The 13,841-nt window shown below is 48.0% G+C and overlaps 1 protein-coding gene across 3 annotated transcripts in view; it reads left to right on the top strand.

Annotated features, from left to right (window-relative positions):
• Window positions 1-13,528, top strand: part of PDPR (pyruvate dehydrogenase phosphatase regulatory subunit) — a 41,930-nt gene extending 28,402 nt beyond the window's left edge. For all 3 annotated transcript variants that reach the window (XM_070462866.1, XM_070462867.1, XM_070462868.1), the window contains exons 14-18: window positions 401-513; window positions 1,612-1,706; window positions 3,202-3,291; window positions 7,010-7,192; window positions 8,923-13,528. In XM_070462866.1, coding sequence (XP_070318967.1) covers window positions 401-513; window positions 1,612-1,706; window positions 3,202-3,291; window positions 7,010-7,192; window positions 8,923-9,327 — 886 coding nt within the window. In that variant the 3' untranslated portion in view covers window positions 9,328-13,528. The remainder of the gene's footprint in view (window positions 1-400; window positions 514-1,611; window positions 1,707-3,201; window positions 3,292-7,009; window positions 7,193-8,922) is intronic.
• The last annotated feature ends 313 nt before the right edge of the window (window positions 13,529-13,841 follow it).

Raw genomic sequence — 13,841 nt, 5'->3', positions numbered from 1 at the left:
TTAATAACACTAAGAACAAAAAACATTTCATTAATGCAGGGCCAGTTCATCAGCAGCGCCCGTGCATGCGCATGCATACACACCCCCACCCCACCATGAGGAGGGGAAAAAAGGCACCAGATTATGTAAAACCTAGTGTGGAAAGTTAGTTATTTTACTTGGAGAAGGTGCCTTATCTTACGTTAGTAGGCTGTGTGATTTCTCGGCACTAGCAGGACGCCATAACCTTGCTTTGTCCTGATGTGGTGTGTCCTAGAAGGATGTGCTCTTGGATCCTTCCCTGAAAGCTATGAGACCATTGGCCACATTCTGTCCGTTGCTTTGACTCTAGCTGAGAGCCGACTGCTTCCTGATCATTTTTCTGCTGCCTGGTTTTGATTACTTTTGGTCTCACTTTCAGTTTCTTCATGATTTCTCCAACCGACCAGCAGGTCCATTGTTGGGCTTGGCTTAAGAAGTACATGCCAGAAGACAGCAACCTGATTCTGGAGGACGTCACCTGGAAATACACTGGTAAGGGTCCCTTCAGTGTCAGGGGGCCCTCGGGGGTCAGCTGGCCCAGTGATCCAGGTTTGTCTTCTCCATTTGCCTTCTTCATATCTGATGTTCAGGAGTGTCAGAATTAGCATCTTGTACGAGGCTCCTGGTCATAGCCAATCAATCCCACATGTTATAAGTGGAGTGTGGGATGAGTTATTGCTTCTCTGTTTGTGTGTGTACTGCTGTATCCCCTACAGTCAGCGTATGAGAGTACAAATATTTGTTGAATTAACGCATGACTCATTATTAAATTATTTTAATTCATTATGTAAGTATTGTTTTCATCACAATTTCCCCTTAGTTTTTTTCTTTTTTAGTAAGTAAATACTTCTTAAGGATAGTTAACTTATTTCCTGATTATGTCCCCTCAGCAGTCCTCTCAGAGAGCAGCCCTTTCTCTTCTGCCCCCTAATTTCAGCTTTAACCCCTCCCTGCTTCTCACTTAAAGGACCCTTGCCTCGCCTCCACCAGACCCTCAATGTACTGACACCATCGTAGCAAATATGATGGCCTTCTTACTACCAGATTGGAATACTGTAGAAGCTTATAGAAGCCAGGCTGTTTTCCAGTCCATCTGAGGGTATCTGATGTGTGATGCGCTCAGCTGCTGTCATAGATCCCAGCTAGGGGGCAGCTCTCCTCGGGGCTCTCCTGTTACTGATTTGTGTTTGGGGCTTTCCATCACGCAGCTGCACTGGGAAGAGGAGGAGAGCGGGACCTGTGTGGGTGTTCAGGGCCAGCCCTGGGAGTGGGCTCCCGTCCTCTGGCCTCATGCTCCTGGTCTCGCTACAGAGGAGGCTGTAGAGTCTCATCTTCCTTTGTACCCAGGAAGAGGCCACAGCTAGCCAGGCTCTCACATGCCAGGAGTCAGTGGCAGCACTTGGCAGCCTTGTCAGGAGAAGTGTGTTTGCCAGAATCTAGGTGCATCCTAAGACTGCCTGAACACAGGAAGGTTTTCATGGTCTTGCCACCTATACCCGGCCATAGGTGAGCAAGTCAAGAACAGACCTTCTCGATTGGCTCAGCCGTCCACCTGGAGCAGCCAGACATGTTCTGCTCTTTCCCCTTTAGCCCTCAACCTGATTGGTCCTCGCGCTGTGGATGTGCTGTCTGAGTTGTCCTACGCCCCCATGACTCCAGACCACTTCCCAAGTCTGTTTTGCAAGGTGAGTACTGGGAAACTTGTAGTTTTTAAATAAGCAGGGAATGTTCTTGTACAGAGATGGCAATTACATGTTCTCATTAAGGTGTTAATATCCACAGAGTGTGTTCTTATGCTCATTAAGCAAACAAAATGAGTAAATCCACTATTTTCCTTTCTTCACAGTCTTTTTTAATAAACATTGATATCTTTAAAGTGGACCTAACTTTTCTCCATATCGGTTCTATATGTTTATTGCTTTCTGTGAAAGTGAAAGTCGCTCAGTCGTGTCCGACTCTTTGCAACCCCATGGACTGTACAGTCCATGGAATTCTCCAGGCCAGAATACTGGAGTGGGTAGCCTTTCCCTTCTCCAGGGGATCTTCCCAACCCAGGAATCAAATGGGGTCTCCTGCATTGCAGGCAGATTCTTTACCAACTGAGCTATCAGGGAAGCCCATTGCTTTCTGTAGCAGTGGATTATATTTTTATGTTTTTAATATTATGACACTAATGCCAAAAAACGCCAGCCAAGGTCAGGCCCCTTCTCTCCATGCAGAGCTTCCTCCTTTCCACACACGAAGTAACTTCTGTGTAGGTGGCCCCTTCAGATAGGAAATGGCTAGGTGAATCCCTCAACAACATACGTAGTTTTCTTTCTTACACTTGGCCGCTAGATCTGAGTGAAACAAAGTGCAGCTGAGTAAAAGGAAGGACAGCCGCACTCTGGGGCAGACGGGCGTTTTGGCAGCTGTCACAGGCAGCTCTGGGACCGTTCCTGAGGCGGTGCCCTTTGAAGTTCATACTGAAGTTAGGATCCTCCTCCTAAGTGAGCTCACAGTCCTCTCGTCTCTGTGGCACAGTTAAAGCAGCAGAAAGCTCTGTCAGCTGCCGGCCGGCCCTGTCAGAGCCCTGTGTTTGCTCAGAGGAGAGGCTTGCCCCACACCCCCGTGCCTGCAGCACACTGCCCTGACCTGCTCCTCACGGCGGCGGCCTGCTGGGGCCTCAGGGGGCTCCCCACACCCCACTGCAGAGTGCCATTGACTCAGAGGCCCTTTTGGGTCACAAGCTGCTGGAAACGTGTTCAGAACATGGGGAGCCCAGTGTCTGCCCCTGGGGTAGCAGGTAAACCAGCGTCTTCTCTGGGGCAGGTGCCCAGGGCTGGCCTGCCAGGTCCACAAGGGAATGTTTGCTTGCTCTTCATGGCTCCTGACGTCCTGACTAAAACTGTGGCAGGTCTTCAGCAGGACTTTGTGGAGAGAAGTGTTTCCTGCTTGTCAAACACTGCCTCCACTCCCCCAGCGGCTGGGCTGGCACTCCTGAGCTGGGCATTGGGAGGCTGGGCTCTGCCTGGTGACCCCAGTGCCTGGAAACAGACCATCAGGGAAGAAATTCTTCATTCACATGTGTCTGTCTCCTTCAGGGTCAGACGCAGGGAGGGTGCAGAGCTAATGAGAGGGCTCCCAAGACCTTCACTCCTCTGACACCTCCGTGGTGACCCGCTCCCTTGGTCTCCACAGGAGATGAGCGTGGGCTACGCCAACGGGATCCGGGTGATGAGCATGACGCACACGGGCGAGCCAGGGTTCATGCTCTACATCCCCATAGAGGTGAGCACCTCGGGCGGGGGCAGGGGTGTGACAGAGGGTGTGACATTTTTAGCTGAGTTGCGTACTGTTTTCTGTAGGTCTAGACCACTTACATGGTCTAAAATTAAACATCTCTAAAATGTGTTCAGTGCCACTGACCAGTTCTCACGAGCCACCAGCAGTGATACAATTGTTAGTTTATATCACATCAGAGTTTTGTACATATGGAAGCAAGTTCAAAGACATCTTCACAACCGCCTTTATAGAAACTGGTGGAAGCATACTGCATTTCTTCATGTTGATTGTTTTACTGAACAGTTTACAGATCTTTCCCTGCCAGAACCTAAGAAAGAGCTTCCTTTTCCTTTCTTTCTTCATTTTTTAATTAAAGTGCTACAGTATTCCATTATATACTTGAATTATTTATTTTAAAAAAATATTTATTTGGCTGTGCTGGGTCTTAGTTGCAACATGTGGGATCTTCAGTCTTTGTTGCCGCACATTCTCTGACCAGGGATGGAACCCAGGCCTCCTGTGTTGGGAGTGCAGAGTCCTAGGACCCCCAGGGAAGGCCCTGAATCATAGTTTAACTAGTCTACTATTAATAGACATTTACAGGGTTTCTCGTCCTTGGCTGTTATAAAAAGTTGTGCAGTGAACAAGAGTACCTTTTTTTTTATTGCTTGTACCAGCACAGGCTTGTCACACTTTGGGCTGATGGGTGCAAAGCAGTTTGTCCATGCAGTTTTATGCAAGAGATTGAGCTGCTTTTCAGAACCCAGCCCCCTCTGAGTAAAAGCCTGTCAGCAGGCCTGCACAGCTCCGCCTGCCCCCTGCCCTTCTCGCTGCTGCTCCTAATCGCATGTCTTCCTGCCTCTCTCTCCCGGCCCTTCGCTCCCTGCTGGACCAGTGCCTGAAGCCTCGGGGCCTTTCCGCCGGCCCTCCCGCTCTCCTTGGCAGTCCATCCACACCTGGTCACGCCTCGCCTTCTTGATGAGACCTTCCTTAAAGCTGCAGCCACCAGCCCCCTCCTCCCTAGACCCTTCTCTGTTTTTTCTTCAGGGTGTTTACCAGTGTCTCTCAGAATATATATTTTTTTTATTTTGTTCAACAGATTACCTGTTTTAAATACAGGTTTGCTGATGGCAGGGTTATTTAACTTCTGTATTCTGTTCTGTTTATCCAGGACCACATTATCTTAATTATTGAGTCTTTATTGTTTATTTTAGTACTTGGTAATGCTTATCCTCCCTCACAACTTAGAAGACTCTGGAAAGTAATTCCTATGTCCTTATGCTCCCTCATAAACATTTATAATCATTAGTTAAAAACACCCTGATCTTTTGGGTTGTGTTATGTTTGTCAGTTAGGAAGAACTGACATTCTTACATGTGTTGAATATTACAATCAGAATGTACCTTTTTTATTTGGGTTTTGTGTGTGTGTTTGTGACCTTCAGAGGTATTTTGAAGTTTTTCTCATGTAGATGTTATAAATTCATATGAATACTATTTTGGTGGTGTTGCTATTGTGAATAGGAAGGGTATCTTTATTTTAGTATCTTCTAGGTGATTATGATTTCTAAAAGCTTTTTTCTTCTGTTTATTAATGCTTTAACCTGTTTCCTTTCTAAACTGTCTTACTGTTTATAGCTGTTTTTTAGTTGTTTCTCTGGAATTTCCAGAGTTCAGTCTTACCATATACAAATAATAATCATTTTTCTTGTTTCTTAACAATTTTTATTCTTGCATTTTCTTTCCTGCATCCAGCTGTGACAAGTAGCAGTGATCGTTAGCATCCTCACGTTCTTGACATCAGTCATGTTACTCATGGTGTTAGGTTTCCTTTTAATTATTAAATGAAGCATGGATTTACCACCCCGTGAAATTTCATCTGCTTTTTCACACTCAAATGTTACGATTTGAGAAGAGCTGATATGCATATAGTTGATACATTTTGCCTATACTGACAGGGGATCAGCTGTGAATATGATCACTGAGGTGGTACCACCCGCTCCCGGGTCATTAATCAACAAAGCCCATCAGGAGGAGGAAGCCCTGTTTCCTACCTGATCTTCTTGAGCTGGTCCCATTCTTACTTATGTTTTCCATAGAGGTAATTTGTGCACTGCTTCAGTTCTTTTCAAGCTGGTTTTTGTCCTCAGAAGGTTATATCTGTCTCTTAGAGGAGATGGCTTCCAAAAGCATGGTGGCAGATGGCAGATTGTTTGTTTACCCTCAATCCCTGGCATTTAGTGAGAAAGTGAGTAAATGGTGGGGACCTACTTTTCCCTTTGCTCGTCTTTTCTAGCCCAAGACTAGTAACTTGCTTTCGATCTTTCCTCTGTCTTCCTCTTAACTCAGACACAAAGCATTCAGCTTGAGACACTGAACCTGCCTGAGATGCAGCTCATTTTCACTCTCCTTGCCCAGCCAGTCCCCACTGGTCTCCTCCACTCGCTCTGCCATCTCGTGTTTCACTTACACACATACCACAGGCTCAGACTGCCTTTTCCACATCTAAAATCGTCTTGACCACATTGTTCTGTTTAGTTGAGGCCTGTGTGGCTGCAGTAGTACGGTCCATAGAGCCATATACATTAAAGAATTGCAGTACCAATGAAGCTGCTTTTTCTTTTTCCCTCCGGTTATATTCAGATGTAATTTATATACATCATTGTGTAAGATTAAGGTGGACAGTATAATGGATTGACTTACATAGACTTGGTTAGCATCCACTATCTCATATAGTTTCAATAAAAAGGAAAAAAACTTTTTTTTCCTGTGATAACTCCTCTCAGGATTTACTCTTAACTGTCGTATGTATCACACAGCAGTGTCAGTTTAGTCACATGTTCACTGCATCCCTAGTGCTTACCTTACAAGGAAGTTTGTACCTTTTGACCACCTTCCTCCAGTCCTCACCCCTCAACCTACCAGTAACCAATCTGGTCTCTTGTTCTATGAGTTTGGATGCTATTTTGGGTTTGTTTGTTTTTAACAATTCCACACGTGAGTGTGGATTATATAACATCTGTCTTTCTCATTCCTCTGTCTTGTTTTCTCTGAGTTACAGTTTTTAAAGTAAACAGTATAGTTGTTGTTGGGCTTTAGGCTTAACATAGTATGTTTAGATTATTTGCTTTCAATTTGGGAAACTTTCTGCTCATTTAAGTTGGAAAACTTTCTGCTTACTTAAGTTATCTGGTACTTAAACATGTCTGGAACCAAAAACAAAGCAGTGTGAGAGACTGGATGCTGCGGGATGTGGGGGGAGGGCTCTGCTTTCTGGGGTCCTCTGTGACCTGCTCCAGGGCTAAGATGCCGCATTGCTGTGACAGGTCACAGTTGTGCCTGCACGCCTAGAGTTACGTGCAACACTAGCTTCACAGCACAGGCCAGTGCGTGGGGTCAGGACCAGGGTTGGGGAGCAGGGGCAGAAGAACACGGCGGGGAGGGTGCGTGGCTGTCAGAGAGGCGGTGATGAGACTGATCGTTTGCTCAGTGGTAAGGAGCTTCTGTGAGTTATGTCGTGCTGCTGTGTACTTAGATCCTAGACATTCTAGAGATGCGAAGAGACGGGTGCTGCTTTCCTGGAGCTTAAGTCTGGGCTGTGGCACTTGGGCTCCTGAGGATTATAGCCAACCTCCTGCCCTGTCCAGGTAGCAGGGACAGCCGGCCGCGCGCCATGTTCAGTGCTGAAGGTCTGCTCACCACTGACCTCTCGTCTCTCCCTCTAGTACGCCCTGCACGTATACAACGAAGTGATGAGCGTGGGGCAGAAATACGGAATCCGGAATGCTGGGTATTATGCTCTTCGTAGTCTCCGAATTGAGAAGTTTTTTGCCTTCTGGGGTCAGGACTTAAACACCCTAACCACACCCCTGGAATGTGGAGGAGAGTCTCGGGTGAAGTTAGACAAGGTATTGTACTCGTGTGCATACTCCACTCCCAGCTCTCCAAGCAGGGAGCCCGCAGGAGGACAGGAGGAGGGTGTACAGGGGTTGAGGCCTCAGGATGTCTGGGGGTAACACACGGACTAAGGAAGCACAAGTAGACAACACGTGTTTGGGGCACTCGCTCTGTTTTAGACTGAGTGCCTTCTGGGCGGTCTTTCAGAGTTGGTTATGGCGATTCATTAACCTGCCACAAACGTGTACAAATGAGTCACATTCAACTTCCTAATTATTTTTGTTTCAAAATTAATATATGAAAATGCTTTTTTAAGTCAGCATTTTAGAGGATAAGCAGCCTTTCCCCCTCTGAGCCCACCCAGCCCTCCTGGCAGCTTGCCCAGAGGCGCCAGTGCCCCGTCTCCTTTAGCGTCCGTGCAGGGCACACAGAGGGCTCTCCCTCCACTGCTTTCCTGACTGTGTGGTGCTTGGGCACAACACACACCTTTTTTCACTTAACAAAATCTCTTAGCAGTCATTCTCTGCCAAACAACATAGTAGATCTCTGCTGTTCTTTTTGAGTGATTAGGTAAGTATTTTTCTCTGATATAAAAGTAAAGAATACTCAGTTTGGAAAATAGGAAAAAACAGAATTAAAATCACTCATTTTTTTCCGAGACAATCACTGTTAAGTTTGTTTTAGGGAAGAATGAGGGGAAGGGATAGTTGGGGAGTTTGGGATGGACATGTACACACTGCTATATTTAAAACATAACCGACAAGGACTTACTGTACAGCCCCAGGCACTCTGCTCAGTTTTATGTGGCAGCCTGGTGGGGGAGTTTGGGGGATGGATACATATATGGACCTATATATGGATACATATATATGGCTGCGTCCCTTCACTGTTCACCTGGAAGTATCACAACATTGTTAACTGGCTCTCAGTTCAGTTCAGTCCAGTCGCTCAGTCGTGTCCGACTCTTTGTGACCCCACGGACTACAGCACGCCACACCTCCCTGTCCATCACCAGTACCCAGAGTTTACTCAGACTCATGTCCATTGAGTTGGTGATGCCATCCAGCCATCTCATCCTCTCTCGTCCCCTTCTCCTCCTGCCCCCAATCCCTCCCAGCATCAGGGTCTTTTGCAGTGAGTCAACTCTTCGCATGAGGTGGCCAAAGTGTTGGAGCTTCAGGATCAGTCCTTCAATGAATATTCAGGACTGATTTCGTTTAGGATGCACTGGTTTGATCTTGCAGTCCAAGAGACTGCAATTGGCTATATCCCAATTAACTGGCTAATTAATTAATATATCCCAATTAATTGGAATATAATATTCCAATATATTAATTGGCCATATTCCAATATAAAAGGAAAAGTTTTAAAAAGTTTACTTTATTCTGCTTTTTTGTACATATGCATAAATATATACACATACTGATATAAATGGACTTTTTGTTGAGATTCTATAAAAACATTGCTTTTCTAAAGTAGTTCGAACAGGCACTTTAAGTGTAGGTTTTTCTGTCTGTTCTGTTCTGTGTGGTCGTCTTCTGATTGAAATGAGTTTATGAAACAGAACGATGTGTACCTGTGCTGTTATAAGGATCCTCTGAAGGTGTCTGGTGTTGGGAACGCAGTTTTCTGCAGAGGGGGAAGCCGCGTTCTCCAGAGCGTGCAGGGGGGAGGAGGGGAGGGCGGACCCCCGCGGTGACGCCGGGGTCCTGACCGTCTGAGCGCCGCCTCTCTTTCCTAGGGCGTGGATTTCATCGGGCGCGACGCGCTGCTCCAGCAGAGGCAGAACGGGGTGTACAAGCGCCTCACCATGTTCATCCTGGACGACCACGACACAGACCTGGACCTCTGGCCGTGGTGGGGGGAGCCCATTTACCGGAACGGGCAGTACGTGGGCAAGACGACCAGCAGCGCCTACGGCTACACCCTGGAGCGCCACGTGTGTCTGGGCTTCGTGCACAACTTCTCCGAGGACGCGGGGGAGGAGCAGGTGGTGACAGCGGATTTCATCAACCGGGGAGAATACGAGATTGACATTGCGGGACACCGGTTCCAGGCCAAGGCCAAGCTCTACCCGGTGCCCTCCCTCCTCACCCATAAGCGCCGGAAGGAGGACGTAGAGCTAAGCGACTTGCACGGGAAGTGAGGCCGGGCGGCCTCGCTGCCGCCCCTCCTCATCATCTTGGGGGCTTTTCTCCTCCTCCTGACCCCTCCCTCTTGAGTTAAGCTTGGCCTCCCATCTCTTCTCTCCTGGTGGACTCTCTGCTTTTCACTCTCCCTTTGCTCCCTCCTCTCTCCCTCCATCTCCTCCTCCCCCCGCGTCTCCCATCTCCTGGGCTGGTCGCGGCCACTCCACCTCTCAGGTCCCCAGGGGCAGAGGGCGGGGGCAGACTCCTTGTGAGGTGGGTTGTGCTGACAGCCTGACTGCACGTGCGGTGTCTTGAAGCAAGGCAGGCTGCAGGCTAAGTGTCCATCTCCGTGGGGCTCTTTCCTTGGAAGAACCTGTGGATTCTGGGCTGCCGTCTGTGGAACAGCTTACGCCCTTCAGCAGGCAGGGCCTCCTCCCGTTCCCTTGTGCTGCGGGTTGGCTCCCTGAGCCCTCTGTCAGGAGGATGACCACCTGCCTCGCTGATGAGAGAGGCATCGTGGGGACGAGACCTGGAGGTTGGCAGAGATAAACAGTTAACCCTCCTGGGCCTCCGCACTGACTCGGTTATCAGACTGTTGGGCAAGTCTCTTCATCTTGTAAGCTTCTTCATCTCTTGCTAACCTCTACAGTGAGGGGGTTTTGGTTGGTTGGTTTGGCTGAGTAGACAAGTAAGCCACACTGTTTGAAGAGAAAGGCCAGTTTGCCTTCTGGGTTGCTTTTCCCACCTGACAGAGTTTGACCTCAAAGTACAGCTCAGCGATGCTGAGTCTTCTAGAAACAGGGCTTCTTTTCTCCCAGCTGCTCACAGTTCAGCCATCCCACCTTGACGCTCCTCTTCTCCAAGCACACGTGACTTTCAGGTCAGCCTCCTGTGCCCCTGCCACAGGAGCCACTGGCTCGGCAGACCTTCTCCCCCTTTAGAGCAGGGCAGGGGAGGCAGACTGGGCACCCTGGTTGAGGGAGTGAGCCTGGGGCCATGCCGAGTGGGCGGGGGCCCCTGGGACCCCAGGTCGGGCTTCCCCCACAGAGGAGAGACAGAGCCACCTGGAGGTGCCCTCTCTGATCCCAGTGTGGGGAGTACGTTACCTGAGCCTGAGGTCTGCTTCCATCTTCTCTTTCCAGCCACCTCTCCACATCTTCTAGAATAGAAAGTGACTGGGGTGAGAGGGCCCTGCATGCTTTAAGCATTGCCTGTGTTTGCTAAAGATCTCCTGGACTGTGATATCCATCCCCACACGTCATTTCCCCTTGCAGACAAATTGCTGCTAGAGACTTGAACTGTAGCCTTTGGTGTCTTGGCTGCATTAATCCTGACAGGTCTGTAAGTATATTCAAAATGATCCTTTCATGTTATTAGAGAAGCTTAAACTTCTCAGATCTCTGCCTATTCTGGCATTTCTCTGGGATTTCTGTTTACCCACTTGATCACTGACTTCAGTGTCCATCTTCTTACAAGGTCTTCACTGATTTAATGAGGAAGTATGTGATTAGAAATCTGTTGGGGGTTTGGCATTTTGATGTAAGTGTATATTTAACGAGTTGAGAGATGCTGCTTCCAGGCAAAAAGGAGGGGTGCTGCCCCACTGGAGAGCACAGAACAGCAACCTTGGAACTTGAGGGAGCAGGACGTGAGCCCTCGCCAATGCAGGCATTGCCAGCAGAGAGCTGACCGACCCAGGAAGACGGAGACTGACGTAGAACTAAAGGTATCCCATGCTCGGCGCCACTGCGAAGTTGTTTTTGTAAATGAAAAATTGTTTGGGACTGAATCCAAAGGAAATTCTAGATTTATGTGTAAAGTACAAGATATTAAGATTCTAGGGGCATCACTTATTTTTTTGAGTGCCCTGAAACTTACATATTTACCTTCTGGCACTTTACATTCATCCTGGAAGTCTCCTTTGTTTCATTGAAGTAGACAATATGAATCTGGTAGGTTTCTCTCTTTGTTCCTCAACTGAAGAGAGTGACTCCTTCCTGCCTCAGGCATAGTTGACAATCAAAACATCCTCACTTCTGTATCACTTCCTTGACTTGGGCACTGGGCCCGTGACAATTCATCTCTTTCTTCCTGGAGACTCGAGGGTTTGTTGAAGGGGTGGCTGGACTTTTGTTTTAGATGGATGAACTTTCTTCTCTGAAATGATTTGTCTTGCGAGAAGCGGTCCACAATTTTCTCAGCATATTCAGTTGAATTGTTTTGAACCTAGAAATACAAAGTGTGTTGGCTTCAAACAGATGGAGAATCCAGGTTGCAAGTCTACCAGGGGTCTCCTCCTCCCTGGAGATAAGCCCCCTAGTTACTTGTACCATGTGTAAGTCCCATGGTATGTGATTGACGTTGGAGATTTCTTGTCTGTGATAAAAGCTATAATTGAGAAGGTTTTCACACACACAAAGAGACAAGAAACCTGCCTGCCTGGGTAGCCTGCTTGTCGTCCCTTAGCTTGTGTTTTGGTCACACAGCACTGCATGGGTGGGACGTGCTCCAGGAGACAGACCCGAACAGCTCCCACCACATTCAGGTGCTCTTCTGGGGGGTCCCTGTACCCCCAAATGCACGCTATGCCATTTAGCCCAGCGATTAACCCCAGTCTCACCTTGGCCCAGAGTTCCCATTTCTACTGGGGCAGCACCAAGTCATTTCCACTTGATTCTCCTCAGGAGGCATGCGGTCCTTGGACTCTACCTCCTTGTACAGACCAGGAGTTTTAGCTGCATCTCTTCTTTCCTAGGCTGTTGCTTCCACGAAAGTAACGAAACATGAAGAATAACCCTTCAGCTTGCTTCTTTCCCCTGCCTTTGCACGCACTGGAGATGTTAATTAATCCTGTCCTCCACCACATGTGTGGCTGGAGTGACAGGTGCTTCTGAAAAGTGATTTTGCGTCACTGAAGAGATGACCCCTCCTTGATTTCAGCCTCTAAAACCACTATATCAGCTGGCTTTCAGGCATTAAACTACAAGGTCCTTTTTGTGTCTCTTTGTTGCCTCTTGGCCAGTGTAGTCAGTGAGGATCATCTTTAGTATCCAATAAGGAGATCTGGTCAACAGTGTTGAATACTCAAGTATAACCTACTATTTCCTTTTCTTTCTGCGCACCCACCCTCATCCCTCAGAAACCTTGATGTGAGCAGCATTTTCTCAACACCATACAGAGGAAGTTCCTCCTGAGCGAGGACTCTTTCTCCTGCAGGCACGTGGCCTCAGGCACAGCTGAGTAGGGGAGAGACGACAGGTGACCAGGCCGGGCAGTGAGTCCTGAGGGGCTAGGGCTCCCCTGTGAGTGCGTGCCCCATGCCCCTGCCACTCTACCCTCCACATGACGGTGCTGAGTTAGCTGTAAGGCGCCTTCATTGTCACTCTGGGGCTGGTGTCTGCAGCCCCTCGCCACTACAGATACACTATTTTTTAAGAAGACTGAGTATTTTTGTATGTCTTTGCCTTCTCTTTGTCCATTAAACACCAGAGTTGTTCCTTGTATAATATGATTCTTGACTTCTCTGAGCAAAACCCTTGGAGAATTATGCATTTCTTCATGGGCCATTTTTCTCATATTTAGGTACACCTGTTTTTATCCTTTGCAGACTTCCTCCCTTCTCATTTTTCTGTCTCTCAAGGACAGAAATTATAAGTCGTGGAGGGGATACTTTTAGCACCTGTTTCAACAGATCGATGCCAGGATTCCCTTTGCACACCAGGAACTGGGGCTTGGGGCCCTCCTCCACCCGGCCAGGTTCTAGTGCCTTACACTCCAGAGCATCACACGGCGGGCGGAAACGGAAGAAGGACCTTCAGCAGGCCGGTGTGGGGTCGAAAGCTTCTGCAGCTCATTCCAGTGAAGGGTTTTCCAGCAGCACAGCTAACGCTACTCTCTGGTCAACCCCTGGGATGTATGAAAACGCCATTGTGACTGGTGTAACGCTACAACTCATCCTTTGCGTTTGTAAATGTGCAGTTCAGCTCAGCCCTTTCCCATCCCTGTCAGCATGTGGTCCTGTAGCTGTGCAAGGCCCTTTAGTAAACGGATCTTTCTCCTGCACCCTGGGGATGACAGGCACCCAGGGTGACCGAGCGTTTCTGCCCCCGTGAACGAGGCATTAACTTTGTGCACTGTGTTTCTGTCAAGCCAGATTTCAATTAAGGTTTTCTTTTCATGTTACTAAGTTTGTAAATGAATAAACAGACATTTTCTCTACTCTTGCTATGTGTCCTTGAGAAATGTTCTGCATCTGTGGTAACCAGGTATGTGTATTTACCATCACTAAGGATAAACATTGTGCATAAAACCATCTGTACCTGTTACCAGAGTGTACCAGGGAATTTGGAAACAGGTAAAGAAGATGCCTGTCTAAATCCAAGGCTAACTCCAAAGGAGGCATTCCAAACATATTCTGTACAGTGACGTGCCTGGAACAGGGCAAGTACCTTTAAGGGGACAGCTCTCTGCAGACACGAGTCGCCCACTTACTACAAACGTGCTGGACTAAGTACATCACAGACCATGTGAA

The sequence above is a fragment of the Odocoileus virginianus genome, unplaced genomic scaffold (genome assembly GCF_023699985.2).
Source record: "Odocoileus virginianus isolate 20LAN1187 ecotype Illinois unplaced genomic scaffold, Ovbor_1.2 Unplaced_Scaffold_15, whole genome shotgun sequence".
NCBI lineage: Eukaryota > Metazoa > Chordata > Mammalia > Artiodactyla > Cervidae > Odocoileus > Odocoileus virginianus.
The sequence above is the reverse complement of the archived record's forward strand: the minus strand, read 5'-3'. Positions and strand labels throughout refer to the sequence as shown.